Here is a 17,148-nt window from a genome sequence, read left to right on the forward strand (position 1 = left end):
TGTGTTGTATCATACAGTCAACACCACACTGTATTGTATCCTCTTGAATTGTATAGTATCTTATTACATTATATAGTAATGTTTCACATCACATTGTATGGTACTGAATAGTGTCATGTCACATTGTGCTGGTCACAACATGTTGTATGGTATCATATTGTATCATATTGCATCTTATCGTATCGTATCTTAACATCCTTACAGTATTGTATCACATCACATTGTATTGTTTTGGGTTGTATTGTCATGTAAGGTATCATATCACACCCATAGACTGTAAAAAGAATCAGACAAGCCTGTGTGCCAGCCATCTGATTACAATAGGCGGACTCAAACATCCTTTGAAGCCGATCCATGGCGGCTTTCATATTGAAATCGCCGACTAACTTGACTTCCTGTCAGCTAGCTAGCTAGCATTCTAGTTGACAGAAAGGTTTTGCCTCAATATAATCGAAATGATTGTGGTACAAAAACATTCACCCCCAGTCCAGTGAGAGGACATGAACACATGAGCTAATGAGACATGTTTGGTTTTTTGAAACAGGATGTATACCAGGTTATTTCTTAGTGTAAAAAACAACTTTTTTTAACGTGTTGTTTACGGGACTTCCGGTGTTCCTGCACAAAGCTTCCTGTTTTAACATTATGTCATAAAGTGACGGGATATCTGATTTACAGTCTGCATGTGGTGTTTTATTTTGAACTTGACCAGATACTATGTGGGCTCAAATTTTGTCTTTCTTTATCAACTTCATTTCACATTACTTGAGAGGAGCAGAGTGGTGTACTGGTGGCTCTTCTGGCATGGATTGTGGATGGCCTGGGACGCTGAGAAGCTTTGGCTTAGCATTTACTGAACAGGACGCAATCAGGACTGTGGTGGGTAGTAAAAATACTGCATGGTGTACTTTTAATCTGCTAGAAAACAAAGACTTTTGTTAAAAATGTAACTGTTTTTCTACTTTGATTTTGTGCTTATCATTAATCAACCTCAGAGATTTACCTTGTCACCCCTTGTAGGGGTCCCAGCCCTCAGGTTTATAGCCACACTGGAACATGACATATCACATTGTATATTTCATGTTGGTTTTTTAGCGATTTTAAATCAGGTTTTTTAATTGTGACATTATGTGGAATCTCTTCTAACAGCTATTCCAGCCCGGGGTGGAAGGGGGCAGGTCCCAGGGGAATGTCGAAGAATATCGGCCCTATTAGAAGAGAAAGGGAGTGGGTGGGAGAGTCTAAGATGGATCGAGGTAGGCGAGAAAAGACGGAGCCCCTGGACAGAGCGTTAACGAAAAGAAAGGAAGACACACAGAGAAGGAAGATATTGGACTTATTAGAGAGGAGAGCGAGTGGGAGAGGAGGGCGAACACACAGAGACAAAGATAGAGACAGAGAGAGAGGGATGATGTTATTTTGTCAGTGTTTCCCCGTGGGGGCTCGGCTGCTTGTTAAAAAGTCCTGACAGAGGAACCACAGCGGTAACAAACATGCACACTTACACACATACACTGCTCCTGTGTGATAAACTTTGAATACATCTCTCTCTCCCCCTGTGTTACGTATGAAAATGGACCGCATTCATGCCAGAAATATTCTTCTTCTGTGACGTCAAATGCAGCCTTGTTTAATAATGCTGGCGTCTGTTCTTGTTTGTGTATGCAAGTAGCTTCTACAAGCTGCATTTTCTCCATGATTATCCAACACCAATGAGGATCTGTACTGTCCTCAGCTCACAGAGTAATCTATTAACTCATCCACGTTTAAAGCTGTGCCATCTCCAGACCTGCTTACTGTTTTAAACACTGTAATCTTGTAAAGACTGAATAAACTTTCTCATACTCATAAATCTGTCAGAAGCGTTTGCAGTGAAATCCTGTAAACTCACATAATGTGCAGTAAGTAAAAGACACTGCTGAGGTAATGCTGTTAGAGGAATAATATTTATCTGCTGTAATATGAGACAGGAGGAGAAAAGCAAAAGCAGTACATTTCTTGCTCTGGTGTTTTTATGGTTTTTAAGGGTTGTGGCTGAGGGGAATCTATGCTGGAATCCATCTATGCTGGGGGGTGTGGGGGGTAAATTCACTCTATGTGCTGTCACCATCAACCACAATTTGATACCTGGTAGACAGACAAGAAAAATCAGGACAGGGTGTCTATTTTTTTTTTTGCTTCATACTGTACCATACGCTCAGTGGGCCAGTCTAGTAGCCACACTCTTTTACTGCAAAGCCATGCTGTTGTAACTCATGCAGAAGAAAAGATGTCTGCTCCAAAACCTGTATTTACCTCTCAGTATTAACCTCCTGAGACCCTGCATGTACATATAAGGACATTGTTACATTGGCTTTCCTAAAACACTGTAACAACTTATTGTTTTTGAGATAATTGTCCAAAATTTTCCATAAAAGTTGAAAATTCTGAGGAATTCCCTTTGTTACTTTCAGGAATGTTGTGTATCTTGTTCGTATATTTTTGATGGTTTGATTTGAAAAGTTTTTCATGGGAATCTTTCATAGAGACTTAAATCTTTTATTTGTGTATTTTTAGGAATATAATTTGAAATTTGGGAGGGGAATTTCCTTTGAAATATTCTTGAATTTTCATGGTACCTTAGGGGAATTAATTCAGATTTGGGGGAGAATCTGCTTGGGAACTTTCCATATTTGTTCATGGCATTTTTGGGGAATTTGTTTTTAATTTTTTTTGTATTTTGATTTAAAAAAAAATGGGTGGAATTTACTTTGAAATCTTGCCTCAAGATTTTAAGGAATTTTTATGGCATTTTTTATGAAAATTATTATTATTATTATTATTTTTTTAACCTTTTCAGGACAGTTTTCTTAAACATAGAGAAAAAATATAGAGACCGTGGACTCGTCTACGTCCATGTTTGATGTAATTTTGACATTTTTTGTCATGAATCCCTTTTGTGGTGACTTTTCCTCACTTAAATCTGCGAAGCCCTTAATGCAATATGTCATTATGAACTATTTATATCACTATTCCAATAAGAGCTCCATGCAGTATGTTTGCATGTTTTTATATGTTATGGTGACCCTTTGTTACGTGATTGTGTCGTAGGATACCTTTTTTACTTAAGCATGTGTTTTTTATCTGCTCATTGTGTCCTGATGAAGACTATTTGAAGTCGAAATGCGTTGACATCCCTGTTTGAATAAAGGATTTTTATTATATCAGAGTGCCTTGGACTTTCAGTTCTGACTGCCATCTACTCTATGGACTTCTATTAACAAGTTAAAGGCAAGTCATTGCCCCCCTTTTTTGAAAACAAGTTTTCTTAAACATTTGGCAAATACCTGAGGGCATTTTGGGGCTTTTTAGATTATATATGATTAATTTTCACATTTTCTGACAATGTCTTTGACATTTTAATGAAGTTAGGGGAATTTAATGTTTTGGGAATCTCTAATAATTCTAAGGGTTATTTTTTCAAGACCTCAAGAACTTTTGGAAATCTTTTTCATACCGGGCTGTAGTAAATTCTCTGTCTCTTCATGGCACCATTTCTTACTGGCTGAATGTCTCCCTGCCAACTGGCAGAAACACACTGAATATATATATAGTTGTGTGTTGTGCAGCCAGTTGTCAGTGTATGCACACATTTTTTGTGAGAACTGCTTCCTGTTCAAAGGCTTAGGGTTTATGCTTATCAGGTCTTACTGATCGCAAATAAGAGTGAGAAACTTAAAATGCGTTCCAGAAACAAGCTCAGGTTTCAGCAGGTTAATGGTGCCTTCACAGATGTGCAAGTGATCCATGCCGTTGGCTCTAATATACTCCCACATAATCACAGAGGGTGGCTTTTGAGCTACGCATGGATAACAAAGCGGATGGTTCTTTTTTTGCTTTAGCCTGAGGGATTCAACACCATTATTTCCAAAAACAACTTGAAATGTTCATAAAGTGTTGGTAAATTTGCCCATGCAGTCTTACACAAAGTGGAGAACCTTTCACCATCATTGACTATTAAAGCTTGAGCCTTTTAGAAAAACTCCTTTAGACCTAGTCATACTTCCACCTGATACTAATTCACCTTCTCACCTGTGGCATATTCCAGGCATATTCCAAGCTTTCATCACCTTTCCCAGTCTTTTCTTGCCACTGTCCCAACTCTTTAGGACGTTTGCAAGGCATCAAATTCATAATGTGGATATTTACAAAAGAAAAGATAGCAAAAAATCAGAACATTAAACATTAAACATCTTGTCTTTGTGCTGTATTCAGTTGAATACAAAGGAGTTGCAAATCACTGTATTCTCTTTGAATGAACAATTTACACAGCATCCCAACTTCTTTGGAACTGGGGTTTGTATTTACATCAAAGACTCTATTTGATTCAACAGTCTTTTTGTTCTCTTGACATTTTCTGAGGAAACTTTGGCATGATTATTTCTAGATATTTGCATGTCTTTAGCCTCCATGCAGTGTAAAGGAAGGTATGTTAACAGATTGCTGTAAAAAGTCAGCCCGTTTTCAGCACCATGGACAGAGCCTTTATGCTTCATTCATCATAATCAGTGTCTTACTCAAGCCTGTGCCACATTTTCTTATGACCTATCTTTTTCGGCACATTTTTCATTACTTAAAAATCTGTCTCCTCAGTCGATCTACATCTCCTTTGTCTGGAATGGACAGAGAATATTAAAATGAGATCATTACTTGTTGGAAAAACATGGTCTTCACTTCTTTCAACTTCACCTAATATAGCTGATAATATCACAGCCTTCTGCTAAAAATAGCCAGTCTCATGATTCCCAACTAAATTGGCACGAATATAGAATCCAGCCTAGACAAAAATTATTGGCTTTAATACCCGTTTTCTCTATTTGGGAGACATCCAATCCACCATGCAGCAAAGGTTTAGCTTCTTTAATTTTTTTTCCCTCTTAGATACACAGTGGGAGGCAGATGTGAGTAGTGCCAGCCTTAAGTTGCCACTTTTTGAACTTTTGAATTTATGTTTACCTCAAACTCAAAGAGGAGATTTTTTCATCCCCGAGTTCCAGTCAAACACCACAGCAGAGACACTGCAGGCCTGTTTATGAGTCTATCTATGGAGATTAAAATATGGTAAATATTGTCCCATGAAAGATAGAGCTTACATTTCTTAAACCATGATTTGAAGATTTACCACTTCCAGTTCTTGAGATATTTATGCCTACATTGTATTAACTCGAATTACATTTTGTTTCCTCAAATAGTACCATAATGTATCATACTCTATTGTGTCTTTTCAGAATAGGATAGAATATTGTACATTACCATACTGTAATGTATTTTGTCTAGCTTGTACTATAGCATGTGGCATCCTGTTGTTTAGTCCTAATGTATTCTATTGTATCATATCCAATTTAGTTATATTTTTTCAATTTTTGCTTTTGTGGACCCTAGATGATTCATCAGGTTTCAAATTGGGCCATGGCATACTTTAGGCTTTCTAATGATATCATACTGTATCATGTGTTATCACGTGGTATCAGGTTGTATTGTACTTTATTTATTTATTTACTTATTTAGTATGGACATAACAATTACATTGGAAAACACCAGATGCATTGTTTTAAGTGTTATAGCACAAGTGCTAATTTTCAACACCTGTCCATAGGAGGCTTTTAAAGGGATACTTCAACATTTTGGTAAATTCATCCATTGCCATAATTCCTATATACTTAGTAATAGGTTCGTTACCTTCAGTTGTCGGTGCAAGCTGTTTTTAGATTGGTCGCTGCCGAGTTCGGACCTGATGTGTCAACTCAAGGTAAGCAGACGGTATTCCGGCTTTCCCTCATCAAACTCATCAAATACACAATCCAACAACTCCAAAACGCTCTCGTGGACAAGTTGTGACCTGTACATTCACCACGCTATGAAATAATCATGGAACATTACGAGACGGAGATGTTTAAAAGCTAAATGCAAAGCCGGAACTACACTCCAGGCATGGCTGCTGCACTGTGTCCCTCCACCCAGTGGTTTACTCAAGAAATAGTTCCGAGCATTTGCTTCATGCGTCGTAATGTTACATAATTATACGTTATTATTTAGGGGGTTAGTCCATAGTAGAAAGTTAAAAAAGAGAGATCTACATAAAAGTCTACATTAGTCTACTGAACTGTGTCTTTTTGAATCTTGCTGTATTTCATTAAATATAATAGTGTATCATATCACATTTATTGGCTTAATCCTTTTCTTGTGGTATGGTGTCATATATCATAGCATATTATAACATGTCTTATCGTATTGTGTCATATTGTATTCGTAACCTAAAGTACCATATCGTATCGTTTCAGCCATGTAAACTGGAGTGAAATCATTTGTATTTATACTGGGAAATACAACGGAGTTTGACTCTGAGTCCCTGTCTGGTTAAGCTAAAAAATCAGATTCTGTTCAGTTACAAATTATACAAAAATCTAGTGTTTTAGTTTGGGTTATTCAGCACAGAAGACTCGTGATTGTAAAACAAACCTCTCTTATTTCTAGTTCATTTAGCCTCTTTGCTGACAGGGATAAATTATAACTGTTAATGTCTGCAAACATCATCTCCCTATTGTTGAGTTTGCCTTCCTCCGATGGAGGTCTATATTTCCTTTTTAATGCCCCGTCAAAAAATAATGTGGGCAAACCACACACCACAGTCTGGTTAAAGCCTTTTCTCCACTTTGAGAATACACTGCGTTTATTTTTGTGGCTTTGCTTGTAGTGACTCTTATCTGGTGTGTGCTGTCTTCTTGGCTCTTCAGTTTGTTTCCGCAGACATTTCAGGCTCTTCTGTGTTGCGGCGGCTATTTTTAAGCCTGTCTGTTTATATTTAGTAACCGGCCACCAAGGAATTTTTGTCACATCAGTGTGTTTCTCCTCCACTGGACACTGCAGAGCTGTTAAACCCAAACAGATAACGGCATATCTGAAGATGTACATGACAAATGTATGCACGTTTTGATGTGAATGTGAACTATCACGCCTTGCAGTTGAACTTCATTTACATTTATGTGTGTGGATTTTTGCATGTGGGCGTGTGTCGCCAGCGCAGACAGTGTACGATGCTATCAGCAGCAGAGGATATGAGGACTACTATTTATAACTCGCCTCTATCTCAACTTTAGACACACTGTCCCGCCCCGAGGGCCAGGTGCATGTTTGTGTGTGCCATTGTGTTTGAGCTTGTTGTGTTTGTGTGCATGCATCAGAGTGGGAAATCTGAGTGACTTTGAATGTGATAGACGGAGAACGAGGCAAAGAGCTGTGAGTGATGGATTTCTATGTGAGTGTGGGAGAAAGTGTGTGCGGTGCAGACAGCTTAAGGTGTGGAGTGTGGAGAAGAGACATGTCACACTTGATTGGGGTGAAATGAGAGGATGTGATTGGCTGTTTTCTGATGTCACGGATTGTGAGCCGTTCCTATTAGAAACAATCAGACGGTGTTTAGTCTTTCCTTCAGTCTCTCCACTTTCTTTTCTCATGGTTTCCATCCAAATATCATCTATTTGTTTCTTATCCTTTTCTTTCCTTTTTCCTCATCCAAGTTTCTCATCTTTTTTTCTTTTCTTCTGCCAAATTTTATATAACTGGTATTGACTTTTTGCCTCTCTAACTCCCTCTATCTCTTCCTCATTGAAATGCATCACAAAAGCATCACTAAAGGCAACATACCATACCCCCTTTCTAGCTTTAAGGCTAAAAACTAGGGATGTGAACAAGTAGCTGGCTAAACAGTGCCCATAAAAAAGAATTCATCCCCATGGATGTTTTAACCTTTTTATTTAAATCTTCAGGCCATTGTCTTGCTGGAAATGAAATCTTCTCCCAAGCTGTAGTTCTCTTACACACTGAATAAGATGATAAGGGCCAACTGCCAAGAAGCATCCCCACAGCATGATGCTGCCACCACTGTGCTTCAAAGTGAGGATGGTGATTTAGTGGTGATGTGCAGTGTTCAGTACATAACGTCTTATCTGATAGCCAAAAAGCAGAAAAAAGAGAAATATTTTAAATATCATTGTCCAGAATTTTTATTAAAGTTTGAGTGATTACTTGAAATATTTGGAGGATTTGCTGTTAGTTATTCAAGCGTTTTTCATGGAAATTGTTAAGAACTTATGTGGATATTTTGGGGAATTGGTTCAAAATGTTTCAAGTTTTTTCCATGGAAAATTTAGGGGATATGTTTGTATATTTTGGAAAGTTTCATTGGAAGTTTTTTGGGGGAATTAGCTTGAACATTTTTCAGGCAATTTCACAGAGAAATTTGGAAAATCTTTTGGAAATTTTCAGGATTTAACTTGAATTTTTGGGGCGAATTTGTTTTGACAATTTTAGGCTTGTTCATGAAAATTCTGGAAATTTATTTGGAGGGAATTTGGATGGGGATATAATTGACATTTTCAAAAATTTTCATTTAATGTTGTATTTGGTATTGTTAGGAAATGGTTTAAGAAATATAGGCAGGAATTTACTGTCGGGTTTTTGGTAGTTCACTTAAGGAATATGCATGGAATTTTTAAGTAGTTTTTAGTTGATTATTTAGGCTTTGCGACAAGATTTCACTGAAACCTTCGGGGAAATATTACAAGAAATGTTGGGGCACTTCTTATGTGTAGTTTAAAAATATGTGTTTGTGTGTGTGTGTGTTTTTTTAAGTTTCTTTTGTTTTTGTGCTTTTGGTTTTTCTTAATTTTTGTGTGTTTCATCAGGGTTGGACACTAGAACAACAGAAATGTACTTGTATATGTTGACATCTTGCTCTTATTGAGCCTTTATATTCCGCTGTCCTGGTTAATATAAAATAAAATTCAAAGCTGCAAAAAAAAAAAAAAAAAAAAAAAAAAGGAGAAGAAAAATGTGTTAAAAATTTTCACAAAACCTTAGATAATTTTTTTTAAATTTTAGGGAAGTAGTGTGGAATTTGGTAAGCAAAGTTTCGAAGCAATTAAAAACTGACTGACCCCAAAAAGAGGGGGCAATACAAATTAAATTCCAAACAAAAGATTAGACCTCAGGGGGTTAAACCCATCTTCAAATAGTTGTCCGAGCCTTTGTAATACAAATTGTTGCAATGCTGACTCAAGTCAAACTGAGTTGATCCATTGCAACTAATGGTTAGTGTTAAAGCCCTTGACAGGCTGACAGGGACGCTGTGCAAAGTAAGTACACTTGCTACTTTGTCTTGCTGTCATTACAGACATAGAGGGGAGAGAATAAACTCTTTAAGCTATTTACTTTGCTGAACATTTATCACATTACCACAAACGTGACATTCAGTTGGTTACCTGGCTGTCCTTTAGTGTCAGATTGAAAAATACTGATGATGGGACTCAGTCTGAGCCGTTGTCTGAGATACCCAAATATATCAGCAATCCTGCCCCAAAGTCGACAAAGCCTTTTAAAGTGATGGCATACTTTTCAAGTGTAGCCTGTTGTTTGCTGTATAAAACATCCAACTGAAACATCCGCTATTGTGCTCTTCATTGTTTACAGCCTGGCAAGCAGCTTTGAAAGGAGTTAGTGTTATAAAACAACATCTGAGAGGGGATTATTAGCTACACTTTTATGCAGATATCTGTTTATGGGCATTAATTAAGGCCAAATTGTGAGATGGCTGCCAGAAGCTTCTGGGACTGTATTACATCGGATTAGGTTCTTTACAGATTTTGCATTCTTTCAGCAGAATCTGTACAAAGAGATTAAAACTTCTAAAACAGTGTAAGTCTAACACAGACGAGTACACAGGGAATCGAGGAGGGTAAATAGACAGAAGTAGAAAGCAGGGGCTGAGCATCGTGGTCTATAACCCTATCGGCTTACTGCATAGACCCATAATTCCATCTTCACATGCATGACCTAGCTTTTTCCTCCCCACTTTGTTGGAAGTGTGCAAGCACTGTTTGCATTATTTGTACAAGTGCTATGCATGTCTTTCCCCCTATATCAGGATTCAGGAGCGCTCTTTAATGGTATTGTATCTGTATGTGAAGTTGGCTCACTGGATACTCACATTCAAAGGCTCGCTGTGTCTGTGTTTATGTGTGTGAGAGAGACAGAGTTCTAATGGGGTAGAAACTGAAGCAATGCTCGAGCCGGGTGGGACAGGAGGAGGGAGGTCATGCTATAAGACACGTCAACTCGCGTCTTCATCACAGCGCCGGCCGATACTCCCACACACTGCAATATTCAGAGGACTGTGACGAGAGCAGGGCTGGCCGAGGAATACACAGAGTCCAGGAAAGAGGCAGATTTGCAGGAAGTGGGGGACTATTTGGGTCTAGTTTTCTTTTTCTCCTCTGTGTTTGGTGTCTTTTTAACCAGATCACATGACACAACAAAGAGTCCTCTCAGTGAAAAAGATTTTTCTTTAGGTTTAGATGTGTGAGGATAGAGAGGATAACTTTTTATACACTATGAAGGAGTGTTGAGTTCCAACCATACACTATCAAGGGTTTTTAAGATAAACTGATGTACTTTCAAAGAAGATATCAATATCACATCAATACAGTGATCATGTGTCGTTCATCTGGTATGTCTGGCCATTGTTGAGTGCAGTGTTAACCCAGATTGTTGAGGCCATTTTGCAGCTTTTTTGGTCATTTATTTATTCATGTTTATTGATTATTGTGTCTGTGTTAATGCTAACAACAACATTTGGAGGGTACATTTATTTCCTCAATCAATTTTGAAATTGTAATACCAGAACCTGTAGCAGGTCAATAATAAGCTTGTTACACTCTCTAGTGTTCGTGACCAAAAATGTCACATTTGAAACACATTAAAAACATTTTTGATCCCTCAGCCATCACAGGACAAACATGACTCTTCTGATAGTAGGCTTTCATTATGGAGACATTCCTTCAAATTTGCAGTTCTTGGGGTGCGCCGGTAGTCGATTGGTTGAGGCGTGCACCATGTACGCGGGCGGCCCGGGTTTGAATCCAGTTTATGGCACCATTTTCTACATGTCTCTTCCCACTCTCTTCCCTGTTTTCCAAGTCTATTCACTGTCCTCCTCGATCTAATAAAGGCACAAAAGGCCCAAAAACAAATCTTTAAAAAAATTTTAAAAAATAGAAATTGCAGTTCTTCCTGATCACCAGGAAAGTTTAGCAATTTTCTGTTATTTTGCATGAGGGGAAATTGTAAACTTTTTTTCTTGGTTACCTAATCCTAACCTTTACCCTAGGGACACTATTATAAAAAATGTGTTAAAATCTGATTTTTTTTGGGGGGGGGGGGGTATCCATTTAAATCAAAGTTCTTACTCATTATTGACATAAACAAGACTTTTTTAACATGGCAAAAATATGTTTTAATTTATCTTGATTTAAAATAGATATGCAAATAAATAAAGTGAATTTTTTTTTATTTTGTTGTTTATATATTTTTTCCTGCTATGTATATATTTTTGGCCTTTTTTTTCACTTACACCCTGAGTGTGACAGTTAATACAAATCTTAAAATTTAAAACAAACAAAAAAAAACTAACATTCCAAAAAATGTTTAAATTGTTGCTCATTATTAACATATTCAAGGCTGTGATAATCCACTTCAAGGAAATTTAATATGCATGTACTCTATGAAAAATCTTTAATTTTCTGTTTTTTACATTACAAACATCGGGGTTTTGTACTTCAACTCAGTGCAAATTCAGGTGTAGCATCCTACGAAGGACTCGGTCCTCATAACGTTTTTCAACACTTTCTGAAATAGAGAAATCTGGTGTTAATACAGTATATTTTATATTCAAGGCCCTAACCCTAACCCTCAGTAAAGCTTTCTGAGTCCCAGAGTCACAGCTGGTTCATGGAGGTGAGCAGAGATATGGTGCATCCTGAATTTAAGCAATGGAGGTGGGTTGATGTCTGATACCTTGAAATGTCACAGTCTTCCCACTACTTGTCTTTGGCACTCTAACTGTGATAGACTTGCAGGTTAGTGTGAAGTACGTGTCTGTTTCTTGTGCGTCTGTGAGGGAAAGTGTAATGTTGCAGCCCTTAAACTACAAAAAAGACGAATGAGGGCAAAAAGACAAAGCCCATAAATGTTGGAGTGAGCAACATGAGACGAATGAAGACAAAGAGATTTTGCCAGGTGTCACTTTGTAAAATCACACCTGCTCTTAAAATGAACAAACCTACCACAAGCACTTACACACATTGAAGCACGCACCACATGCCTGCAGCCTGCATCCACAGGAATTAATCCACAGTGTGACTAAGGTTGAGGAAAGAGAGGCAGAGATGTGGTGGTGTGTGTGATGAAGCAGCAACCGTGATGCTGGGGGCTAATGTGTGGTGTAATGATGCTTAGAATTAGCCTCAATGCTACAGTTTATCCTGCAAAAGACGGGTTTAAAAACACTCTGTTGGACCTATTGGCTATATAAAGGTGGAATTAATCCCTAATATGGAATATATCAGTAGTCTTTTTGGTGTGGTGTCATTTTGGGGACAATATTATCAACAGATGACAGGAATTTCTATTCTGCTGCTCTGGCATTTTAATAAACTCTTTATTATTCCAGTCTGACTGAAATTGAGTGAAATTTTCAAAGGATGAAGGGGCAGAATCTTGCCCTTCTAGCAGGCTAGGGCTTCATCATCTGTGAGGGGCCTTGCTTCGCCTAGTCATGGCCCCAGGCACTTTTAAAACTAAAGAGGCCTATTGGAGGTGAAATGTCTTCAAGAACCTCTGTTAAGTCCAGTTGTCCCCTTTGGGACCAATATTTGGATAACAAATGAGAAGCTAGACAGACCTCTCATCAATATTTTGCAAGTTCTTCTGGAAAGTTTCCAGGAGCACTTGGTTTAAAGGGCCAAGTACTCCTAGCACTTCACCCCACCCCCCAATTTTAACAAGAACTCCCTAGAAATGAACATGCAAAACAATGGGGTACAAGTGGTATCCTTGCAAAGCTGATGGATTAGCAATATTATAGTCTGTCATCAGGTGGGTTCATCCTGCAAAGCTTGAAGTGGATGCATGCTCCTCACCAGAGAAATGCCAGACTAACTAACATCGAAGAAAGTGACTTCAAGCCTGTAAACTATGAAAACTGACTAAGGCATTAGCATAGATGTAGCTATAACGACAGTTTTACCAGAGCTAGACGACATTTCTGTATTGCCATTGATCAGCTGGCTCCACTGATAGTTAACAGATGCCTGTTATGTTACGCCTCGTATGTTTTGTTGCACGAGTAGGTCCGTGATGATTGTGACAGACAGAATGTTTGTCCAAATACCCTCCAAGCTTTGTTTGAAAGGTTCTGTTCTTCCCAAACACCATATATGGAGTGTTGGCCAGATTAATGTGAGATACAGTCATGTGCATGTAAGGCGCTAAGGGTTCATCACAGGGCCCACAACCCAGGGCTGGAGCTGAGGGGGGGCAGAGTTAAGCTTGACACATGGCGTACGGCAGCCAAAGCTCGACAGCATCTCTTTTCATCCCTGGTAATGAATGGATTGTGGCAACCCTATTACCCGCCCGGATGGTACTTTAGGCTAGGCGTACTTGTAGCATCCGCCCTTACTCTACACTAAAGGTGTGGACTTTATTTTGTTAACAGATCGTTTCCCCATACCCCTGGTAAAATGCAAGGACATCCAGAGCATCACCAAGGTTGTGTCAATCCCTCCCACCCACTTGTTCCCTAAGGTGGCTTACTTACCACATCTGTGCCTTAATTCAGCCTCATTTTTTGGCCTAAAAGTTCTACACAGTACTTTATATCCCCTGCCATGAATGTGAAACAATCTATCTGATGTGTCAGGTTAAAAGTGTACTGGGGCTGAGCCAAAGTCAGTTCTGAAAATTTGTGATGCAACACCCTTTTTTTTCAATTTTCCCTGATTGAATAGCCAGTACCATAATTACAATCTCCAAAATAAATGAATAGAATTAATTTGTCCACCCATAATAGTGCTTGTCTGCTTCATCCAAGCCTCATGTTTCAGTTTGGCTGAAATTAAGTGGCAAATGATTCAGAGTCGGCTTTAATGGAGTGGATATGTGTGAGTCAGAGTGAACGTAGCCCTCGTCCACCCCTCCCCAGAACCAGGCCCACAGAGTTCTACAGCCTGCTTGTACCGCACCAATCCAATTTGGGCTTAATTGAATTGTTCTGAGCCCCTCATCCATATATTTCCTCAGCTGAAGCTTATTACTCTCGATCTGTGTGTGTTTGTGCGTGCATGTGGGTGTGTGTTCTTATATCGTGCCAAAGTTTAAATGCTCTGTAGCTGATTGATATTGCTGAGATGCAGTTTGAATTAGCTGCTGGACTAATAAGGGAAGCGAGGCAAAAATCCAAATAAATCTTCAACTAAATCTCCTCTTCCCTTTCCTATTTCCTCCTCTCCTCCCTTATTTGATCTCTCCATCCCTCCCTCCTTCCTGTTCTCCTGCTTCACAGGATGTGAAGTCAACCTTCTTCCAGTTCGGGGCCTCCATACAACAAGAGGCGCTGCTCATGCTCAACATCATGGAGGAGTACGACTGGCACATTTTCTCCATTGTTACATCAAAGTTCCCCGGATACCAGGAGTTCATCAACATCCTAAAGACAACTGTTGACAACAGGTAGGATCAGAGACATTGACCGGTATGGCTCATTTTTCTTCTTTTCAGATAGTTAATTACATTAAAATAAACAAAAATAGCAGCAGAAAAATGATGACACGAAAGAACGAGCTTTATTCTAACATTAGCATGCTAAATTCTCTGACATTCTCTTATCAACTCTCTTTCAGACGTTCTGTTGAAGTTTTTGTCATCCAGTACCACACCATCAACTATGGTCACTCCTTAGTAATGTTTATCGGTTAAATACTCTAGTCTGGGTAGACGTATTTACCTTAACGACATGCAGACGTAGCTTAAACCCACTAGCTAAACCTGCAACGAGGAAAACAGTGTATAAACTACTTTTTTGCTGCATGTGCAGTGCCTATAAAAGTATTCATCCCCTTTGATGTTTTGCCCTTTTATCGATTATAAATCAATCCTGGTCAATAAAATTAGAATTTTCCAATATTTTGCCGCATTGATTTTACCCCCCTACTTTTACAAGCCTTCCAGGGCCAGTTGCCGAGAAGCATCCCCACAGCACGATGCTGCCACCACTGCTTCACAGCTTCATCATGGGGATGGTGTGTTTCTTACACTTGACCATCAGGGGTGAGGGAAAAAATCGATACAGCATAGTATCGCGATATTTTGTGTGATTATATGTGGCACTGTATCTTCCGCCAAGTATCAATATTTTAAAAATTGATTGCTAATATGAACTGAAGCCTATGAGCTTGGATGAATAGCGTCAGTTGCTTTTCTGTCCACGTGATGATGCTGTTGCGCCCTTTGTCCAGTGAGGTCGGCAGACGTGACGGTCATACAGCAGGGGAAAGTTAGTACAACCAATATGGCAGCACAAGGGACAGGACATTAGGAATGCAAGCTGGGCATGGACAACATGGCCATGACACATGGGGTTTGCATGGAGTGCTGCATGAAAAGAAAATATTGTGGTAATATGATTAAAATGAAGGCAAGGCTAATGCTAAATCAGCCAAACAGTTGAAAAAATTGTATGAATAGCAATATATCGCAGTATATGGTATCACAATACTCTGTGTATTGCAAAATGATTCAAATCTCAATAATGTCAAATCATGGCATAAGTATCGTGATAATAATGTATCATGGGGCTACTAGTGGTTCCCATTCCTATTGACCAGGGAGTCTCCCACATACCTTTTGGCGAACTCTAGTCAAGACGTGAGGAGTTTTCTTCAACAGTAGCTTTCTCTTTGCCACTCTCCAATAAAGCTTTGACTGGTGACAGAAGTTGTATGCAAAGTCTTTCCCTTCTCAACTGGTGAAGCTTGTACCTCCTTCAGAGCAGTTGTAGGTGTCTTGGTGGCCTCTCTCACTAGTCTCCTTCTTGCACGGTCCCTTAATTTGTGAGAACGTCCTGATCTAGGCAGATTTACACATCTGCCATATTCCTTCTACTTCTTGATGATAGATTTTACTGAACTTCAAGGGAAGTTCAGTGCCCATCCCTTGACTGTTACTTTCCAGTAACATTTTCTCTGAGTTGCTTGGAGTGTTCTTTTGCCCTTATGGTGTAATGGTAGCCAAGAATACTGATTAACCAGTGACTGGACCTTCCACACATGGGTGTACTGAAATCACTTAAGACACATTCATTGGACTCAGGTGATCCCCATTTCACTAACTGTTAGACTTCTAGCACCAATTGGTCACTCTAAAGAGGATGAATATTTATACCATCACTTATTTTCCATTGCATATTTTTATTTTATTGACATTACTTTTAGGAATCTGTTTTCACTTTGACAGTTTTTTTTCAAGCCAAATTATATTGACCATTATTTATAATATCAATAAAAGGATAAAACATCCAAAGGGGTGAATATTTTCATAGCATTGTAATCATATTATGTAAGACATGTTAACTCTGTTATGACACCTACCAATGCAAATCCCATTACAACTTAAAAAAAATTAAGCATTTCTCTGGCTTTGAGAACTGTTGTAATTATTTGAGTTATGTAAGCACTCAGCTTAAAAATATTTAACATAGGATTAGTTATTTTAAATTAATTTAGACATTTCAGTTCCTACCTTGGGTATTTTCCCAAAGCCTTTTACTCTCTATCTCTAATCTTCTCCATTATTTTCATCACACAAAAGCAAAGTCAATGTAGAGTTACAGCACAGCATGTTCAGAGTTGTATTTTTAATCTCCTACTTTCAGATAGTGTGTACTACAGAGACAGTCAGCCTGAAAGGATTTCATCAGCATTCTTAAAATGAGTGTAGATGACAGGTGGGTTTACTATGCATGTGGTTTGGCTGTTTGCCGCACCTTTAGGTTATTTTGACTGATGCTGAAGCTCTCCACAGAGAGAAAGAGAAAAACTACTGAGGAGACCAGCACGCCATAATTCTTGGCAAAAAATATGTCAAATTAATGATGCATGTACAGCGGTGTTGGGATGTTGGCAGGGGCTGGAGCCTGCAACTGTGATATATTAAAGCCCAAGCCTAGCCGAGGAGGGTCTTTTCCATTAGCAGTTACTCTTTATGTCAAACCAAACA

General features: G+C 38.7%; 1 protein-coding gene across 1 annotated transcript in view; it reads left to right on the plus strand.

Moving 5' to 3' along the window:
• Nucleotides 1-17,148, plus strand: part of grin2aa (glutamate receptor, ionotropic, N-methyl D-aspartate 2A, a) — a 275,736-nt gene that overhangs the window by 157,678 nt on the left and 100,910 nt on the right. Inside the window, exon 4 of the mRNA XM_041778235.1 lies at nucleotides 14,438-14,604. Coding sequence (XP_041634169.1) covers nucleotides 14,438-14,604 — 167 coding nt within the window. The remainder of the gene's footprint in view (nucleotides 1-14,437; nucleotides 14,605-17,148) is intronic.

Source organism: Cheilinus undulatus, linkage group 21, assembly GCF_018320785.1.
Source record: "Cheilinus undulatus linkage group 21, ASM1832078v1, whole genome shotgun sequence".
In the NCBI taxonomy this organism is placed as follows: Eukaryota; Metazoa; Chordata; class Actinopteri; order Labriformes; family Labridae; genus Cheilinus; species Cheilinus undulatus.